Raw genomic sequence first — 18,822 nt, 5'->3', positions numbered from 1 at the left:
CCTACTTCAGTTATTCTGAGGTTTCCTGTTGTTGTCCCTTCTCTTTGCTGAGGGATACATCTGGTGCAGGTAGCTCAGTTTGCAAGATGCAGATTGAGCTCTGGGTGGGGGCCAGAGACAAGAAGCCATGAATTTCCAGCCTCTTGGACATCAAAGGGCGGGAAGATGAATGGTGCCAGTGAGGTAGGTGGATGGACACTGGCAGACACAGCAGGAGCAGGGGACTCAGGACGAAGAGTGAGATTTGTGTGCAGGTAGACTGTGGGATGGGATAAAAGCCCAGGGGGTCCTTTGTTGGAGTACTCCTTGGAGGCACCAGCTCAGGCTGTTTGTGTTCCTGCACTGTGAATAAATGGTTTTGTGGAACAAGACATCTGAGATGCTGCCATGGGGAAACCTGGGGACAAACCAGTAGGGAAACCTGGTCTGACTGTGTGAGTGGGGTGTGCAGGGAGTCAAGCAGGGGTCTCGTGGGCTCACAGGAGCCTCCTGCTTTGAAGAGGCTTCAGTCCCAGCAGTGGAAGTCTCTGGTGTTGGAAGTGCCACTGCCAGAGTCATGGGAATGGTCAGACTGGAAGGTTTCCTTAACACCAAGTACTTCCTGCTGATAACCCAGAAGAACATAATTTTCTGCTTCTGTCAGATGTACTGTTCAGGGAATGCCCCAGCCACCAGGCCCAAGTCATGTCCATGCTTTTCCTTCCTTTCCTCCTGACTTTCTCTCAGCTACCTTGAGAGACTCTGTCCTGTGTTCTCTGAATCTGGCTGATTTTGCTGCAGCTTTGTGGTTCCAGCAATGTAATGAGGGCCTAGGTGATGTGGTTCCAGGTGTCTGCAGGCATTTTTAGTTACTGTTTTGCCCATCCTGCAGAAAGCAAAACTGGAACTACCCGAGTGGGTGAAATCTTAGCTTTACTGAACAAAGATTGTCTGGGGGCTCTGCAGCCAGGATTTTTTACTTTTGTCTTTTGAAATGGCACTTTTTTTGAAGACTCTGCAATGGGAGTATGGCTGGAGTCCATCTTTTAGGAGCCAGTGTGGCTATAGATAAGAGCAACAGCTGAGCTTCAAGCTGTCCTCTGTCTTGGCATTCTCATGTGCCCCAGGCAGCTTTGCAGGAAGTTATGAACCAAATAAAACACAGGGAAGGAGGAAGCTGAGCCCCTACCTGCCACCTCCTGGGCAAGTATGCTCTGCCATTGGATGGAGATGCTGTAGTAATGAGGAATTTGCATTTTGTGTGAGGTATGGCCTAAACACCTGACTGGAATCCTGAACAGAAGGGGCTGTATAGGAGCAGTCTCATTGCCTTAGCACTTCTTCCTTCTTTGGCAGGCCCCCAATTTCATGTGCTTCAAGTTTGGATCCTTCTTTGCAGGTGCCCAATTCCTCACCTTTGAATCAGGTAGGACATGGAATTAATTTAGCTGTGAGATATCCTGTGGAACTTGTCATAACTTGCTTTGTGTTGGCTTTGAGTGGCATTGCTTTTCTGGCATGCTTGTCTGTTTGTACTCAGTACTGCAGATGGTCTGTTCATTCACGTAACTTTATCCTTTAATTAGCACTGTGGAGTTAAAGTGCTTTAGGTTGATACAGACAGAATTTGAGTTGTGTGCATTATTAGGGACCCAGCAGATTGGGGATGCGACAGGGTGGCATCTGGGTTTAGTTTACAGCTTCTCTAAGCCACCCTTGAACAAAGGCAGGCTTTATTAGAGTGTCTGCCAGGCTTCTTTACCAGAGGAGGGCTGTTTCACATCATCTTTGAATACACAGTTGGATTATATCTGCTGTTTGAACTCTTTCAAAGAATTCTAACACATGCTGTCCTTGAAATACCTGCAGAAATACTGGTTTGACTTGTTTGCCATCATCAGAGAGGGTTAACTGTGTTTTCCAATAATTTTTCTTGTTCTCTTTATAGTCATAACTTGTCCTTGCCTGCAAGCCCATAACCCTTTTTGAGGGGAGACACAGAGCAGAACTCCTTCACTTTTGCTCCGTTATCGCAGGCAATAGTACAGAATATATTACCTGGCATATTTTCATTGAAGCTTAATGTTCTCTGGATTTCCTTTCTCTGTTTTCTTGGGAAAATACCTTCCCTTCCTGCCTTGTTTATTGTGGTTTGATAATCCCATCTTGGCTCATGTTTATATTCCCTCTGGCTTGGCTCTTTTAGAGGATGTAACTAAGCAGGTGTGGGGAGGATCTGAGGAGGTTCTGTGCTTTCTCTTTGTGCTGGGATTCAATAATGCTGGTAAATCTCATGTTTGCATTTGTCCTCCAGTACGGAAGTGTCCTTGTTGCTAGTTTTATGCACACTGATATATTTTGCTTTTAAAGTAAGTGATGCCTGAAAGTTACGGAGGCGTTGCCTTTAAAGCTCTCATGCGTGCTTTATGATGCTGTCTTGGCCTCTGTGGGAGTAATACAAATCCTGCCCACGTGTCAGTAAAGCTCTTGAACTTGGCTGAGCGCTCGAACGGGCAAACAGCATCATGCAGCAGATGGAGTGTGTGATTGGGATGCAGCAGGCCTTGCTTACATTTTTGGTTTTGTTCATGACTTTCTCTACAACCTTTGGTAATTCTTTCCCTTCGGTGAAAAGAGGATAGGGAACTGTCGTTCATATAAAGTGCCTTGGAACTTAATTTTTTTTTTTTCTATTGTTTAATCAAAACCAGTCAAAATAGTTGATCCTGTTTTCATTTTACACAACTGCAGTATTCCTGTGGAGTCTAGTGGAAATAAGCCAGGCTTTTTAGGTTTTTGATTACACTAAATATGCTGAGTGGTCTGGTTCTATCTTTAAAACTTCCAATTAAATATTACATAAAAAATGTGTGCAGTATAAATTAAGGGTATACACCAAGTGCTAAGCTATACTACTTCCAAATTACTAAACAACATAATACATAGAGAATTTATCTAGTCTGTTTTCTGCTTTTTCAGATTCAGAACCAGACAAAAAAAAAGTTGGTATGTTATGGAAACAGAACAGTGCATCATTCAGTTGCCCTGTTTAATATAGTCCCTGCTGTGTTAATTCCTTTCTAATCTGTTCTTTAAACACAATTGATTGTGTCTCATATATGGCAAATTACATTCCAAATAAACACTCCATGATATTACATGTTTCGAAAAGCTTTTTACTTATTGTAACTTCACTAATCTAATAAAAGGTATGGTTAATTATGTCTGCCTTTCAGGTTAGCATTGCCAATTTTGGCTAATTTATGTCTATGACTATCTTTCCTATGTGTAAAGCTTCCCTGTTACATTAGTAGAAGAAGGATAAAGTGTGTGTAGTCCATCCAGTGAATTCACAATCCCTACTGAGGGATTTTGATTATATTAATCTCTAATAGTCTTAGGAAAGGAACAGCTCATGTGATACATCTTTCAACTGGTACAGGTTTATATGAATGACAAGAGCCAAATGCAGGCTGTTTTCTGTTTTTGGCCAAAACTGCAGCATTCAGGTTTTTTTAGGATGACTCCTGAGGCAATTTGATCCAGTATGGGGGGCTGGCAGTTCAGGAAACTTACTGGTGTGAGCTTTGTTCCCTGGACCTCCAGGCAGCGCGCTCAGCTTGGAGAGCTGCGCTTCCTCTCTCCCTATCCAAGCAAACTCAAGCATGATCCCTGCCCTCTAGATCTGCTCTTAGAATGCTTTCAGAACTGGTTGAGAATTTATTTGTTCATTTTGCGTTAATTGTGCTCTGACCTGTCTAGTTAAAATTCTTTAGACTTTCTGTGTCTCTTTTCACCCAGCAAGAGCACCAGAATCCAGAGAAAATAAGACATATGTCTTGGTCCAGTGGATGGCATAGCTTTGGTTTAGAAATTACTGCATTTCAAGCTACTTTAACATCATCTAATATTTTTATTTTTTAGTTGCAAGGCCTTACAATGGCACAGAATGAGCACTGCGTTCAAGCCTCCTTCCTGTAAATGATAGGACCAAACAAGGCGGTGTGATGAACATGCCACTGCATCAAATCTCTGTCATTCCAGCTCAGGATGTTACCTCTTCCAGAGTCTCCAGGAGCAAGACCAAAGAAAAAGAAGAACAGGTACTGTCAGATATGCTTGATTTTCACTGGAAGTTATCTAAGCCTAAAATGATAGGGGTTACCAAATCAGACCTGATTCTATTCCAAAGACCAACTCCTTGCATTTCTGGTCCTTTTAGTGAGGACAAATGCTACCAAATTATCTTCTTATTTTTGTGTTTGCTATTTTAAAGCAGCTTGCTGCAAAATTCTAGAGATTGTTGTTGAGTAACTTCTGCAAAATGCAAGTTACAGCCCTCTATTTTGCATAAGAATTCAAGGCAGATAGGGATTTGGATGATGGCTCTAATACCATTATTGTAGAAGCTGTTACAGGTGTATTTAAAGAAAAACTTTATGGAATGTGAGCTCCTATATGTAGCCATGCATCCTGTTTTTCTTTGCTCTTGGTAGCATGTAGTAGCTGTGCTGTATTTCAAAGTGACTAGAATATCACAAGGAAGGCTGTATACACCCATATGTATACATACTGTACTGGTTTATGCAATATGATTTGCATTCTTAATTTGGGAGTGTGTGTGTGAGTGGAATCAATCTGAGGTCTTGCTGTGGTGCTAATGCAAAAATATCTGTGGTATCTACTGATTATGAATCTGGTAAAATCCAATCAATACACCACTTAACAGTTTGTAATATCATGTGAAGAAGACTAGACTATGTCTAGTCTTCTCATGTCAACCTTATTTATCTGGACTGTGTTTGATCCAGCCCAAAAACCTTAATGTGCATCATGCTTTAGTGTACACTGTACTGCATTGATCTTATATTATCTGTCAGTTCCACAGAAACATCTTTGTGGTTTTGTAGCTTTAACACAAAATGACTTCAGGAGAACATTCACAGTATGGCACAGCTGCAGGGCTTGCTTTGTGGACTACTCAGCAGTGGTTAACTCTGAGGAGACCTAGAGTGGTGCTGGTTACAGACAGTGTGGGTGAATCTCTTTCTGTAACATGACAGTGTCTTTCTAGTCCCTTATACATAAGCTACACCCTAACTTCGAGTAGGGTAAAAGAGTAATTTCTGATGTGTTGGGATAATTTGCCCTGATGACCCATCTCACCAGACAGCTCTCTAGATTGCACCTATCAAAGTCACCAGGAGAAATAAACTGTCCTAATATTGGCTGGTTTGAGCATTTTCCTTAGTAACATCTTAAAATGGATTCTAGCCATTCAGATTCTTAAATCAGTGATTAATTAGGCTGGCACACTGCTGCTTTTGGTCGCCAGAACTAGGCAAGAAGTTACCATCACAGAGGAGATGCTCTAAATCCATAAAACACACTGTCTCAGGAGTCTGCTGGAATCTGTCACTTCCCCTGTCACATACAGTTACTGTCTGAGCATCTCCCTGGGTAAGAGAGCTCTGCTGTTTGCTCCCTTTGGTGCTCTCCCATATAGTAACTGTATGTGCTGAGTGAAACAGCTCCTTTGTCAAATGCAGGGCAGTGCTGTGAATTTACTCTGCTCTGGGACGGTGGGTTAGGAGGCAGATCAGAGCAACTTGTGCCTCTAACCCCACAGTGGGCTCAAGTGAGAGTCTCAACTCTTCTTCTGAACATGTTTTTAATTTCCAACACAGTGACTGGTGTTAACAAATATCACCTGTGTTTCCTTCATGATAACTAGCTGAAATGTTGATTATTGTTCCCCTTGCTGGGCTGCTGTTATATTTTCAAGCCTTGGCATATTAGAACAGAATAGTTGTTGAACAGAAAGTGGGACCATGCAAGCAATAGATTAGGCTAACTTAGAAACACTTTGTGTTTCTCAAGTCATGTCCTTCCTGTCTCCATCTCCCCTGTTTATTAGCAAGGTGTGGCTAAAGCCAAGGTGAATAAAGGTAGAGTGTCATCTAGCAGATGAAATTTTGTCTTGTTTTCATTTTTGCTATTTCAAACCAGACCTTTGGCTTGTTGTGACCTACATCCTGCATTGTAAGAATTCCTTTGGAGGAAAGGCTCAAGAAGCACAGGAAATGAAGGACCAAGGTGCCTAGAGAGAACTTCCACCAGTCTCTGAAAAATCAGTGTCTTTCCTATTTCCCAGAACATGCTTTATATTCTGCTATCTTTCGTGATTATGGATGTGGTTAGTTATCCACATTTCTCATAGAGCTGCAGAGGAAGAATTCTCAATCTGAACAGTACAGATTTCTTATTTTTTCTTCTCTTCTATGCTTCTGGTCAAGATGTAGCTCTTGCATTTCAGGTTAAAGCTTGGTTTTATTTTAGTTTTTCGTGCTAGAAGAGGAAATTTTCTGGACTATTGTTTTGTGGCTAAGTGAAGAACAGCAAGAAATCCTTACCAACTTTATCATTGCAATCCAGTTTCTCAAACTGAGTGATGATGTATAATACCTAGGCATGCTTCATGGCAGATTAAAATGTAGATTCAATGCCTGTGGAAGACTGTGGCAAAAATCCTATTGAATTTGAAGAAGGGTTAGGAGGAAAGGCTTTTGCCTACCATTTCTGGTCTATGTCCTTAGTGATATATATACATGAGAGCCTGACAGATTCAGGTTAATGTAATTTCAACATTTAAAATAGTTGAAATCTGAGGTTAGCAGCAGTATTTTGTGAAACTTTGTCCATTTCCCCAGTAAAATAAGGAAGGTCATAAAGGGATTATTACTCTTGTGTTTAACTCAGATGAACTGATAGCTTTAAGGGCTATTAATAACCATCATTAGCTTCTTACTTACCCTTCACTAGGAATAGCTTCATGCTTACCTGATTTAAGGGAGAGTTGCTCTATTGTGTGTGGGAAGCTACAGCCCCCTTCCCCTGTTTGGTGGGCAGGGTGCTGGCAGCAATGTTTCCTAGTGCATGCAAAAGCAAACAGCTCTCAGGATTTCATGGGAAACAAGGAAACAATGCAGCATGTGATTGAGGTGGAGTTCTGTGTTTGTTATATCATTGTCTTTTATAGGGCTTTCTGCCTTCCTCACTGAAGCAGACTGATGTCTGCTACAATTTGTTAGTGTTACTGCAGTGAGTGACGCTCCCTCAGCAATAGCTTTTCACCACTCTTCTAAAAATGTGCAGCATCCATGGCCTCTGGTGCTGTGATCTCTGCAGATCTCATAAGCAGATCAGGGATGGGTGGGATCAGTGCTGAATGAGAGATCATGAGATGTTGGTGCAAGTATGCTGTTGCTTCTCAATAGCCTTAATTTGTGAATCAATACTGAGCTGTTATCAAAGATCACACAGCATTTATCACAGATGCAGATCAATGTACTAGTCAGATTTAAATTTGCTGATTCCAGTTCATCAGCTGAAACTCCCTTCTGCTCACCTCTCTTGTTTTCTAAGTACTGTGTAGTATTACTGGCTGCTACATGCTGTGATTGTCCCTGACATCTCCAGGTATTTCTCAGAGCTGTCATCTGGAACATACTGAGTGCCTAATTTGTCTGGATGAAATTGTGGTGAGAGAAGCATATTGTGATGCATCTTCATTAAGTTCTTCTGCCTTTGTAATGACCTCCTGCATCCTGTAACAGGAAAGGCACTATGGCCTATTGATTCAAATAAGCCATGTCTTACTGGAAAAGCAGGACTTAGGGGAAAAAAGGCAATTGATGCGTTTGCAAGAGTTTGTAGTCATAGATCAGTATTCTCAAGGTAAAAGTGTGTGCTTTATGTTGTTGAATCTAGAGTGACACTTTGAGAGCTGTTTTTAAGGTACAGAAGCACTCTTTGACTTTCTCCATTCACTTTTTGGACTTTGAGCTGTGAATGTAGTCTCTGAGTGGCTGAATTTGGTCCAGATACTCAGGCTTTGTAAGATTCTGTGTGGGTGTGTTTGGTTTTGCTTGTCCATTGAACTAAATCATTAATTAAGCAGCCAGGTTCTAAATCCTTTGTGAATTTTACCCCCTTTTTTTTTTTTGTACTGTGATTTGTGTGTTTATGTGTAGCTATGTCATATATTAACATGGGGCTTGATATTTTTCCTTTCTGAAGTTTTCTTTGTATCGAAACTGGCTAACTATGGAAGGATTTTTGTCTGAGTATTCTTTATCTCTTCTGTGAGAAGCAGAATGTGCTTCTCCTGCTGTACTTCTTGTAGGCATAGGCTTATAGTGGGTGGGAATTTGAAGACCTTTTCTGACAATTCAAATCTTGTTTTTTACTGTGTTTTTCAATGGATCATAAATCATTTCTCAGAAAAAGTTACATTTTCCACTCTTCCTGCGCCTTGCCAGCTTAAGGGCTTTCTTCTACTGTCCCATGTGTTTCTGTCAAGAACATGACTTACCTTGCCTTTGGTGTGGTATCTGGAAAACTGTCAAGAAGCACACAGAGTGCAGCCAGGCCTGAATTAAGCCAGGTCTGTAATGTGGGATTTGTTTTTGTTCTACCAACCTGCTAGATGGCACTGGGCAAATCCTTTGGGTTCTTGTGCTATCTTGACTCTTCTGCTGACTAGCCTTGTAAAGGACTTGAGGTGTATGGATAAAAGCTGAGCAGCTGGAAGCCTTTGTCACTAGGTCCTTTGAGATGTCTGCTTTGCTGAGTCCCAGTTTGCAGATGCTTGTGCTGATGGCCAAGCACCATGTTCTGCTGCAGAACATGGTGGGCATGGGGTATGTGGAGAGCAGAGGAGTTTTCCTCCTGGTGGTGAGCATTGCTCAATCTCGGTGATGGTGAATGTGCAAAATGTTGTGACTTTCCTGAATTTCTTCTGCTCTTACTGTGCTTGAGTGCAGGATGAGAAGCTGGGCCTCTCAAGCTCTACTCTTGGAAGCCAGCACATGCTCTTCCCAGCAAACCCCAGTGAAGGGGGAAGAGAGGAGACAGGAAGTGGGAGGGAGGGGATGGGGTGCAGTCCTAACAAAAAAGTCAGATCACGCTGTTTGATTCTGCATTGTGTTTGTTTTGGAGTGTGTACAGCATGTGTGTGTGAGGAAAGGAGCAGATGGCTGCTGAGTGGGGATGAATTACAAAAGGAAAAGTGTGGGAAGTGGTTTCTGAAAGGATTTTGAGGATTTTTTTTTCTTTTAAAAAATCAGTAAACATTATGAAAACTAACAGCAGTAGATACAGCAGCAGAGTTTTAGATAGTGATTCTTTAGAGAAGAGGCTTTGGCAGTTTCAGATTTTGCAGTTTGCTTATAATCACTTGTTTGTTTACAATATCTGTTTTGACTTTGCTTATTGCATGTGAACTCCTTACTTTGATGTCTCAAGACCAGAAACTTAGAGTTAATGATTATGATCTCTAGCAGTTGCATTAACCTGAATTTTAAACCACCTCTCCGATATTAACAAAATCTGTCTGGCTTTTATTAGCAGCTCACTTAAGTAAGCTGAGAGTCATTCTTCCGAAAATACTGTATTCCAAAAGTGCTGATGCAGTTTAATTACATGATAGTCATGTATGCTTAGGTGGTGTTTTGCAGGTCAGTTAATATTTCTGGTGTTTGTTAATGTGCAACAACTTTCCATAAAGGGAACCCTGGAAGTGAGCTCGTGACTGGAGTTTTATGGGTTTTTTTCTTCCCTGGCAGAAGCATGCTTGTTTGTTCGCCTTCTATTGAGATGTATGTCAGTCATGATCCCACAGTGATGTATATGTGCATATAAATACCTGTGTTGATGAAATCACCACAGCTCCACAAAGACATTACTCGAGACTTGATTGTAGTGTGCAGTGATTGCCATCATCCATTGGCTATCCTGTTTCTTTCAAGTGAGGCTGTCAGATTCCTGCAAACTGATTTTTCAAGTTCGTTGTTCATTAAATGTAATTTCTGTAAATAAGACACCCCAGAAGTACAGATGGTTTTTCCTCCTGTAGGATGTTTTGCCTCATGCATTGATGCATGATGAATGACTTTGTTGATTTGATCTTTCAGACAGATGTGTTCTTTGCCTGGTAAAATAAAGTAGGTTGGGTTTGGGGCTGTTTTTTAGGGTATTTTGTTTTGGGTTGTTTTGGAGAGAAGGAGGACTAGCAATTCTGCCAGGGAGGCATAGTGTAGTACACTTAAAGCACTTGAACCTCAGTGAGTTTTAACACCATCTGGTTTTAAGCTGCTGATTCCCCTTAAACCCTGCACCCCAGTGGTTTATAGTTAAAACTTCAGCAAAATTCTATATAGGCTTAGATTTGTACATTGAACTTAGGTGATTCTACTTGGTCTTTATGCCCCATATGAATAATTCTTGACAGGGCCAGGGGAAGTTGTTCTTCAGAAGTTGCTCCTCCCTGCTTTGCTGAAATCTAAGCTGTTAGGAGTACAACCTTCTGAGTCAATAGTCCTCACACCTAGAAACAAAATCCACCTTTGGGATTCATTTAGCTTCTCTTGGTCCCAGAAGTGATGGTCTTTCATCTGCTACTGAACATGTTTCTCTCTGGCAGAAGACATAGCTCCTGTTTTAGGAAATTTCTTATGGAGCTTTTGGCATGACAGCCACAAGTCAAAGCATACTTTTATTACTGAGGAAGCCCCTGTGTGTTCTTTGAGGTCAGTGGTTGAAATTCAGAATTTCATTTTTTAGAAGTCAAAAATTGAATTCCAAAAACAAAGGAAGGAGCAGAATTCACCTATTTGTCAAGGTCTACATTTATTTACATCCCTGTCCTCTCTTCCTTTAAATAAGCATTACTTGGATGTTGATGAAAATGAGTCAAAGTGGCCTGTTTATAATTTTTCATTTGCTTGAATGTAGACCACGCTTGATTTCATGTGCACCTGGACTACATGTGGCTGTTAGTGTCAGGGAGAGGGTTGCCCTTGAGTATGCAGCACTTGACTTCACCCCTGTGCTAAGTGAGTACTGCGTGTTTCCACCATGTTCTTTAAGGGTGCAGCATTTCTGGTGTTCCTGGAGGCAGGAATCTGGGGCTGTGTCTCCAGCTGCTTTGCACACATGTTGTGCATCTGTCAGGGAAACTGGAAGTAGGTGTGTTTAGCACAGATATTCATACACTCAGATTCTATGAGTGTGGAAGCAATTTTTGGTGTATTTTTAAGATTAGAACAGTTTTAGTAATAACCTTGCATCTTATGCTTAGATTTTTCAGAGACCTTAAAGTAATGAAATGGGGTGTACATCTAAATTTTTTGTGTAACCTACTGAGGTCTGTATCAAAGCTGGATTTGGAGTCAGATTTCCACTGTGCCTCACTGCCTTGAAGGATAACTGTATTTCCTACTCTTTGGTACTTACACCTTGGAAAATCACTGCTTTAGGTCTCACAGACATAGAAGTATTTATGGCTATTTTTATGTAAAAAGTCAGTCAGGTTTTTTTCTAACTCTCAAGTCGAATTCACTCTCTAGTGTGTAGTTGTGTTCATTAGTTAAGTGTCTTGTATGTAATATGTCATGTGATAATTATGGATTGGCATCAAATTCTTAAAAGCATGAGATTATCCTTTTCCTAGAATTTAGAGAGAGGAGCCTAAAAACGATGTTTTAAAAGTTTAAAAGAGGCTGATCTTGGTGTTTTTGAATATCACTTAATTAATTAACTTATTTTTTTCTGTGAAGTGGTGAAGGAGCAGCCTTGTAACACATTGATAGCTTTTGCAGAATGGAAAATTGCAAAATCAGAATTGTGTTAGCTAGCTGTGGCTAGATGCACAAACCCCATGTCAGTTGTAAAGTTTCTCCTTGCAATCATCTGCCTGCCAATTTCTAGTAATAGTCCCAAGCAGTAGGTGCAAGAGCAGGTGGGTTATAGGTTGTTCAGGTTGAAACAAGGTGTGTTTACCTCAGACAGTGGGCTTGTGTGATACTTTCTTGCTTCAGTTTTTATTCAAAATAACAGTGAAAACTTTTGATTGATCCCAGAGAATACAAAAGAGTTGTTTGGGCTTGGTTTCCCTCCAGTATTCTTAGGTATGTTCACTGTTACTCAGGTGGCTGAAAGCACCTTATTTGGGTAAAGACTGCAAGGCAGCCTTGTATGCAATGAAGTGAAACATTTGCTAATTTTTGCATCTTAATTTCTCCGAGCTGGTTAACTTAACAACAGTTAAGCAACTTCGTTCTGCATGGAATACTGGAATGTGAGGTCCTCTTTGGCTGCTAACAAGCTTCAGGTACTCCAGAGACACTGGACTTACTGAAACATCCACAGGCAGATTTGTGGTAGTGACCTCTAAATGCAGGGGTTTCTGTTTTCATGCTCCACAGTTGGGATATCTGGGAGGAGTGAAGCACAGCTGCAGCATACCTGTAAACTTTAAACCGTAGCCATTTTAAGTTTAGTGGTGACAAAGGAAGCATTAGGGTAGTTCTTGGGAACATTAGCAAATTAGGACCACTGCGTACTGCCGGTGCTGATTTGTGCTTAGTCTAAGAAAAGGTATCTTCTCTCTTACAGCTTGGAATAGGACTGAGCTGGTTCTCTTCTGTGATTAATACTAAAGACTTGACTATTTGGCTTATAATTGCTCCAAATCAGCAAACAAAAAAAATCTGTGTCACTATACAATGATGAAGTTCATGCAGAAGGGGAGCAGACATGTTGGAGTACAGATTAAAGTTTTAAACAAACCACCTATTTTGTGTGGTTTTAATATGCAAATCAGGATATACACACCTGTATGTCTGTATATACATTCTTCCCCTGTACTCAGCACTGGTGAGGTCACACCTTGAGTGCTGTGTCCAGCTCTGGCCCCTCAGTTTGGGAAGTGTGCAAGTTTTGCTTGAGTGCATCCAGAGGAGAGCAATGAGGCTGGAGAGAGGGGCTGGGAACACAGACCCTATGAGGAACAACTGAGGGAGCTGGGGGTGTTTAGCCTGGGGAAAAGGAGACTCAGGGATGATCTTATCACTCTCTGCAACTTCCTGAAACCTGGTTGTAGTCAGGTGGGGGTTGGCCTCTTTGTCCAGGCAGCAGCTGACAGAATGAGAGGACACAGCCTTAAGCTGCATCAAGGGAAATGTAGGTTGGATATTAGGATGAAGTTTTTTAGAGAAAGAGTGATAAAGTACTGGAATTGTCTGCCCAGGGAGGTGGTGGAGTCACCATCCCTGGATGTATTTAAAAAAAGACTGGATGTGGCATTCAGTGCCATGGTTTAGTTGAGGTGTTAGGGCATGGGTGGACTCAATGATCTTGAAGGTATCTTCCAGCCTAGTGATTCTGTGTCTGTGTTATAGATATATACAGATATATATGTGATTTTTAGACACTGGTGATAAAAGGGTTGATTGTCCTAATTCCTAGCTAGAGTCAATATAAAAGTAGCACCTCCCACCCCCAAAACTGTTTCATTGAAAGTGGCTTGTTTCATTTTAATGATTCCTTTGAAGTTTGTGACAATGATGAAGTCCAGCAGGGTTGGCCACATCTGACTTGGAATTATCCGTGTTATGTTACATGTAGCTAGCCCTGAACATTGAATCTGTAACTCATGGTATTTGGAAGTGGCACTTCAGCTTCCAGCCTTGATTTGAAGATGAAGGGTAAAGTTTCTGTCTTAGTTTGTAGTTTATTTCCATGCCAGCCACCATCACAGTGCACAGAAGTGCTTTGCCTGCTAGTTGCTAGCAACTCTTTCTTGAGTAATTGAAACAGTCTCTTAAATTCTGCTTTTGGACCTGTGTGTTGAAAACAAGTGAGGTCATTTGCTTTATCTAAAAACTTACAGATAAAATTCTGTATCCCAAGAGGGTGTTTCCTTTAGCATTGTAACTGGGGCAGGGGGGATGAGGGATGGAAAGATATCCTTTTGGGGCCTCTCTTGTCTTGTTTGAAAGTAAAGGTTGGGACACTAGAAAAGCAAGTGTCTTAATTACAAAGCATGCTGTGCTGGTCTTGCTGGTAGGGTTTCAATGGCTTTCCAGTTTTTGTCCTCTCTCAGTTCTCCAGTGCTACCTTGGCAGGTCAGAGGGAAAACTAAAAACTCTGCTTGCTCTAATGCAAGGGTGAATGGCATTGATCCTGTCCTCAAACCCTATTCAGGTTCTTATTTTCACTTGTCACTTCTGTACAGCTTTCTACAACTAATCCTCTACTGTACTTCTGCTTTGTAAGCTGAAACCCACATAATTTGCAATCACAGCCTGTGTGACTTCAGTGAAAATAAAAGGCAGTTTTAGTACTGTGGGTTTTTTTCCCCAAATCAGTTTCACATGCTCTGTATCTGTGAAGTGTCTGTAAGCCTCATCAGCCTGCTAAGCTTTGTGTCACCTGTATATATAACTGGCAGAGAGTTTCCTATGCTGTTTTTTAAAAATTAATTTCCATATAATTACTGAAAATATTGACTGATGCCTGGCTTAGCACCAATCTTGTGGAAACAGCAGGGACATCTTTAATTTGAGAAGGCCAAAATCAAATCTGTCATCAGTCAGAGCTTCACCAATGGAACATGTTTTTATATCAGTATCATTTGTTCCATTTTTAGATAGAAACATTTGAGAAGAGAAATAGAAGGAAACACGCCTCTATATCAGACATAGTAAAGGTGGGAGTTCTACTGAGCTAAAGCAGACCTTCAGGAAAATGTTAATAGGAGACAACAGACTGGCAAAAAAGCCCCACCCAACAGATGGGGTGAGCCTGATTGCAATAAGGCAGCACTTCCTCCCAGGCACATCCTGAGCACAGCTGCTGTAAGGGATGTTTCTTCAGCAAGAGTTAGTGGGGAGAATTTCAAGAGTGGGTAGTGTGCCCAGGTATGAGAGTTTCATATACAGAATGAAACTTCAAGAAGATGAATCCTGTGGTCTTGCTGCTCACACATAGCCTACCAGGAACTCGGTGGCAGGCTCTGGTGCTCCCATGCCATCTGTCCCAAGAATGGTGGAGGGGAACCCAACTGGAACACAAGATGTACATGGTTAAAGTCCCTTTTTTAACACTGACGTCTCTCTGCCTACCTGTAGTAAACCTGAGGCACACCCAAGTCTCTGGGTTGCAGAGTGAAGGAAGGCAAATGAGATCAAGCTATTTTTATAGCTTTTCTGGTTTTCAGTGGAGTCATTAGGACAGAAATAACTAAATCTGATATTCTGGTTTATGACCAGAATTTTTGGGGATGCTTAATGCAGAGCCTTGACCCTATGCCTGTTGTCTTCCTTCTGGTGAATTCTTCTTGCATATTTGGGTAGGGTTTAGCTGTTGTGATTTTTGAATCTGATGGGTTGTTTTTTGGGGTGAGTTTTTTTGGGTGGTTTTTGGTTTTCCGTTGTTTTGGGGATTTTTTTGGAGAGACTTTTGAGGAAGCTCATACAGTTCCTCTTCATAGCAGAGTTCTGGTTTTTACTTTTTTCTCCTAGATTTCTCAAATGTTCATGAAAGTGACTTAATAGTTCCTGCCTGTGCAGTTTCTTTTGGGGAGAACTTGTGTGCAGTGCACTGGTCTGAACTCTGTTCTATTTTATGAAGCCAAAAAGCAAAGCAAAGAGTCAAAAGTGTAGATGTGAGGGGAAATAAAAGCATTACCGAGCCCCATATGCCCCTTACTTGCTTGGCCATTTCCATTTCATGTTCAACCATTCAGTTTTTGATAGTCTGAATTTTTGGATTTGGATTTTTTTTTTCTGTAGTCAGTCTTTTCTGGTTTTGTTGTTTATTTTTTTTTTTTTTTTTTTTTTTTTTTTTCTGTAGTCAGTCTTTTAACACTTTTTTGAAAAATTCTTGAGGTCCTACTATTATACCCAACTCTTATTTTATAGTTGCATTATTAACACCCACAGTACTTGGGTAAGCAGCTCTTAATTGCTTTGCAGGATTGTGAATTGCCTGTTGCAATATTTGAGGTAGACACAGGCATCAACAAAAGTCAGCTCTTACCAACAGGTACTGCTGTCTTTCTGCCTTTTCCATAGAAGCATGGGTTGGAAGAGTGGCTTATGTGGAATTTGTTAACACTTGGTACAGTTTGGAGACTGGCACTAATTTAATTAAAAACGGCTATAAAATCTTCACTACTTTTTTCTACTGTGAAATTCACATGCACTTGGAGGAACATCTGCAGGATCAAAGTCCATTAGCTTGTTCAGAGTGTTCCTGATAGCTGAAACTCCTTTCAGCCTTGTTTGTTTGGAAAATGTCTGGTGTATCATTGGATCTGCACAGCCTGCAGTGTTTCACAAGCCAGAGAAGAGCAGAGCAGTTCTTGCACAAGCATGATTATGTGGGAATGCACTGCCTGGTATTTAACATCTCCTTAAGCTATCTTTCCCCATCACACTTTTGCCACTCGAGTTGGTTCTCCCTTTCCTCAACCCTCCTTTAAGCTTAGGCTTGGGAAACATCCATCAGCTGTTCCTGAGCAGTACAACCTGAGATGTTAGCAAACAGGTGCTTGGACACACAGAACCTCCAGAGAGAATAACAAGCTGAAAATATGAGGTGAATTGCCTCTGGCTTGTGACTGTCCTGTGGCCAGGGAAGGACTATAAGTGCTCATCCACTTAGAGTGATTCTGCTGCTTGAGGTGTGCTGCAGAGAACTGACCCGCTGTGCTCCTGTTATTTTACTGATCAGGGATAACTAATTTCTTTGTACGGAAGGTTTTAATTCAGAATAGTTGGGGTTTTGTTCACCCAGACATCAAAGAAGTTCTGATTGGCAGCTCAGAAATTCGTGTAAGGTCTGAAAGGAGGATTTATAGGAAATGAGCAGATGGTCTAGTAGAGAATTTCCCCAGGAGGCTGCAGTTATTTAAAAATGGGAGAAACTAAATAGGCTGTACAAAATTTGACTGTAAAATTAACTGGCCAGCCGGTAGCTAAATACTTAACAAAATGATTCAGCTTGGCCCCTAGCATAAGCATGTAGTTAAGTGATATGTCTGTGAGTTTACTCTACACACATTATTTCAAGTTTCACCTAATACGTGCACATGAATGAAAGATGATTTTGCTAAGCACTGTTCTTGCTGTGATGAGGTCTTTCCTTTCACACCGGCAACATGATTATTCAGGCATGCAGGAGAATGCTACAAAATGTTGCTCGTATTAAATGAAATATAAAGCTGTTCGGCTGAATGCCTTTAATTTTTAAACTGCTCTTTTTAGCTTCACAAACATAAGACTTGACACATTGGTTAGATTGCAGTATTTGAGAAAAAAAAAACAAACAAAGCAGCAGCTTGCTTTATTTTGGGATGCAAGACTTAAGAGTATGTTAACTCTAAGTATTTAAATGTCACATGTCCCTTTAAAAAATCTGTGAGCTCAAGTCACTTCAGAGTTGGTTGCCACATGGCTTTAGACTTTCAATATTCTTGTTTCCACTGTGGTTTTTTTTTCCTGAAGCTGTGATATGTAGAAACTGGAGGTTTTGTATGGGAGTGGGTGTCTATAAATGAACAAGCAGTTTTTTAGTGCAAATCCCATGATGTCAAATGAACGGATGAATTCAAAAACTGGTTCAGCTCATTATTCTTTAAAAACTTAGGGAAACACTTTTTTTTTTTTTTTTTAAAGTTAAATCCCTGTGAAGCATCCTCTCTTGCAGGCAGATAGGCTTTAATTCTCTCGTGATATCTTAAGTTGAATATGCAGTGGAGAGAATAGTCTAAGAAATGGTATGCAATAATAAAATGTGTTTAATTACTTTCATGCTTATCTGTTTATGTTATGATTTGCTTCTCCCAGAAACTTACACATAACACCTGGTGTCACAGGGGCAGAACCGTGGGCCACGTGCACACATAGTTCTGCTGAGAGTTCACTGGTGTAACACTGGTGCAGAACGCAATCACACTGTCTTTCTCTTCTTGTTGTGTTTGCGTAATTCTTTGTAGTGATAGTAATACACCTATTGAATTTAGAAACCAGCCTTCATAACCTTTCACCCAACCTCCTGAAATATGAGGAAGAGGGTAAATACCCAAAGGGCTATGTGAAATTTTTAACTGAGCTTAGATAACATGCTTCCCTTTATAGAAGCCTTAGAAATGCGTGTTTATAGCATGTTTTTCCCCCTCCCCTCCAGCAATTCATGTCCATTAGCCTCAGAGTTAGAGCTTTTGAAAAAAATTCTCAGAATTCAACACTGTCTTCCAGATATGAAAGAAAACATCTGGGTAGTGAATCCACAGCAGCCCAAGTTCAGCTAAGGCAGAAGTTTGATTGCTAACAAGATGTAGACCTTTTGGCTTCCTTTGCAAAAACAGAAGTTCTTTCTATAAAGTAATTCTGCATCTGTCGTGTCCAGCCTGATTGCTTACCTGGCGTACAGGGCTGGATTTATGCACAGCCCCTGCTTTCTAACCATAGGAAGCCCTGCTAATTCTCTGGAAGATTCTTGGTTCCCACGTTTAAAATTATAATGGAGGAGCCTGAAAGAAAACATTAAGGACTCAGTTTTTAAATGTTAATATACTTTGCCTCCTTGAGGTTTGTTTATCTGTAGATATTGGTAAGTAAAGTGTCCATATTCTTTTTTATATCAGCCAAGAGCTGATAATGCTTACGTGGATATGACTTTGCATTGGAGTTTTTCTTTTTTAAAAGGAGTATTCTGTGAGTGAGGGGGGGAGAAACAGTGAATTACTGAGTGCACAGGATATGGGACCAGCTGTGTTGGATGAGACAAAAGGTCTGTCTAGTTCAGGGTGTTGTCCTTGACCTTGAATAAGAAGGAGAACATGAGAAATGAAGTATTTCCACAGTGATCTTTGCCACCAGCTTTGTACTATGTAACTTTGTGGTAAAAATGCATTCTGAATGGGGTGCAGTCCTCTGAAAACTTCAGTTTAAAAGTGGATGTGGCAAGAACGGATGACAGTAAAAAGATGGAGTT

The 18,822-nt window shown here is 40.9% G+C and overlaps 1 protein-coding gene across 9 annotated transcripts in view; it reads left to right on the top strand.

Annotated features, from left to right (window-relative positions):
* Positions 1-18,822, top strand: part of MARCHF8 (membrane associated ring-CH-type finger 8) — a 90,724-nt gene that overhangs the window by 17,469 nt on the left and 54,433 nt on the right. For 8 of the 9 annotated variants that reach the window (XM_064430675.1, XM_064430673.1, XM_064430676.1 and 5 more), the window contains exon 2: positions 3,904-4,082. In XM_064430675.1, coding sequence (XP_064286745.1) covers positions 3,987-4,082 — 96 coding nt within the window. In that variant the 5' untranslated portion in view covers positions 3,904-3,986. Of the gene's footprint in view, positions 1-1,335; positions 1,406-3,903; positions 4,083-18,822 lie in introns of all 9 variants that reach the window. The other variant, XM_064430669.1, reaches the window with a different exon arrangement.

The sequence above is a fragment of the Passer domesticus genome, chromosome 8, assembly GCF_036417665.1.
Source record: "Passer domesticus isolate bPasDom1 chromosome 8, bPasDom1.hap1, whole genome shotgun sequence".
Classification (NCBI taxonomy): Eukaryota; Metazoa; Chordata; class Aves; order Passeriformes; family Passeridae; genus Passer; species Passer domesticus.
This window is presented reverse-complemented; position numbering and strand designations above follow the sequence as displayed.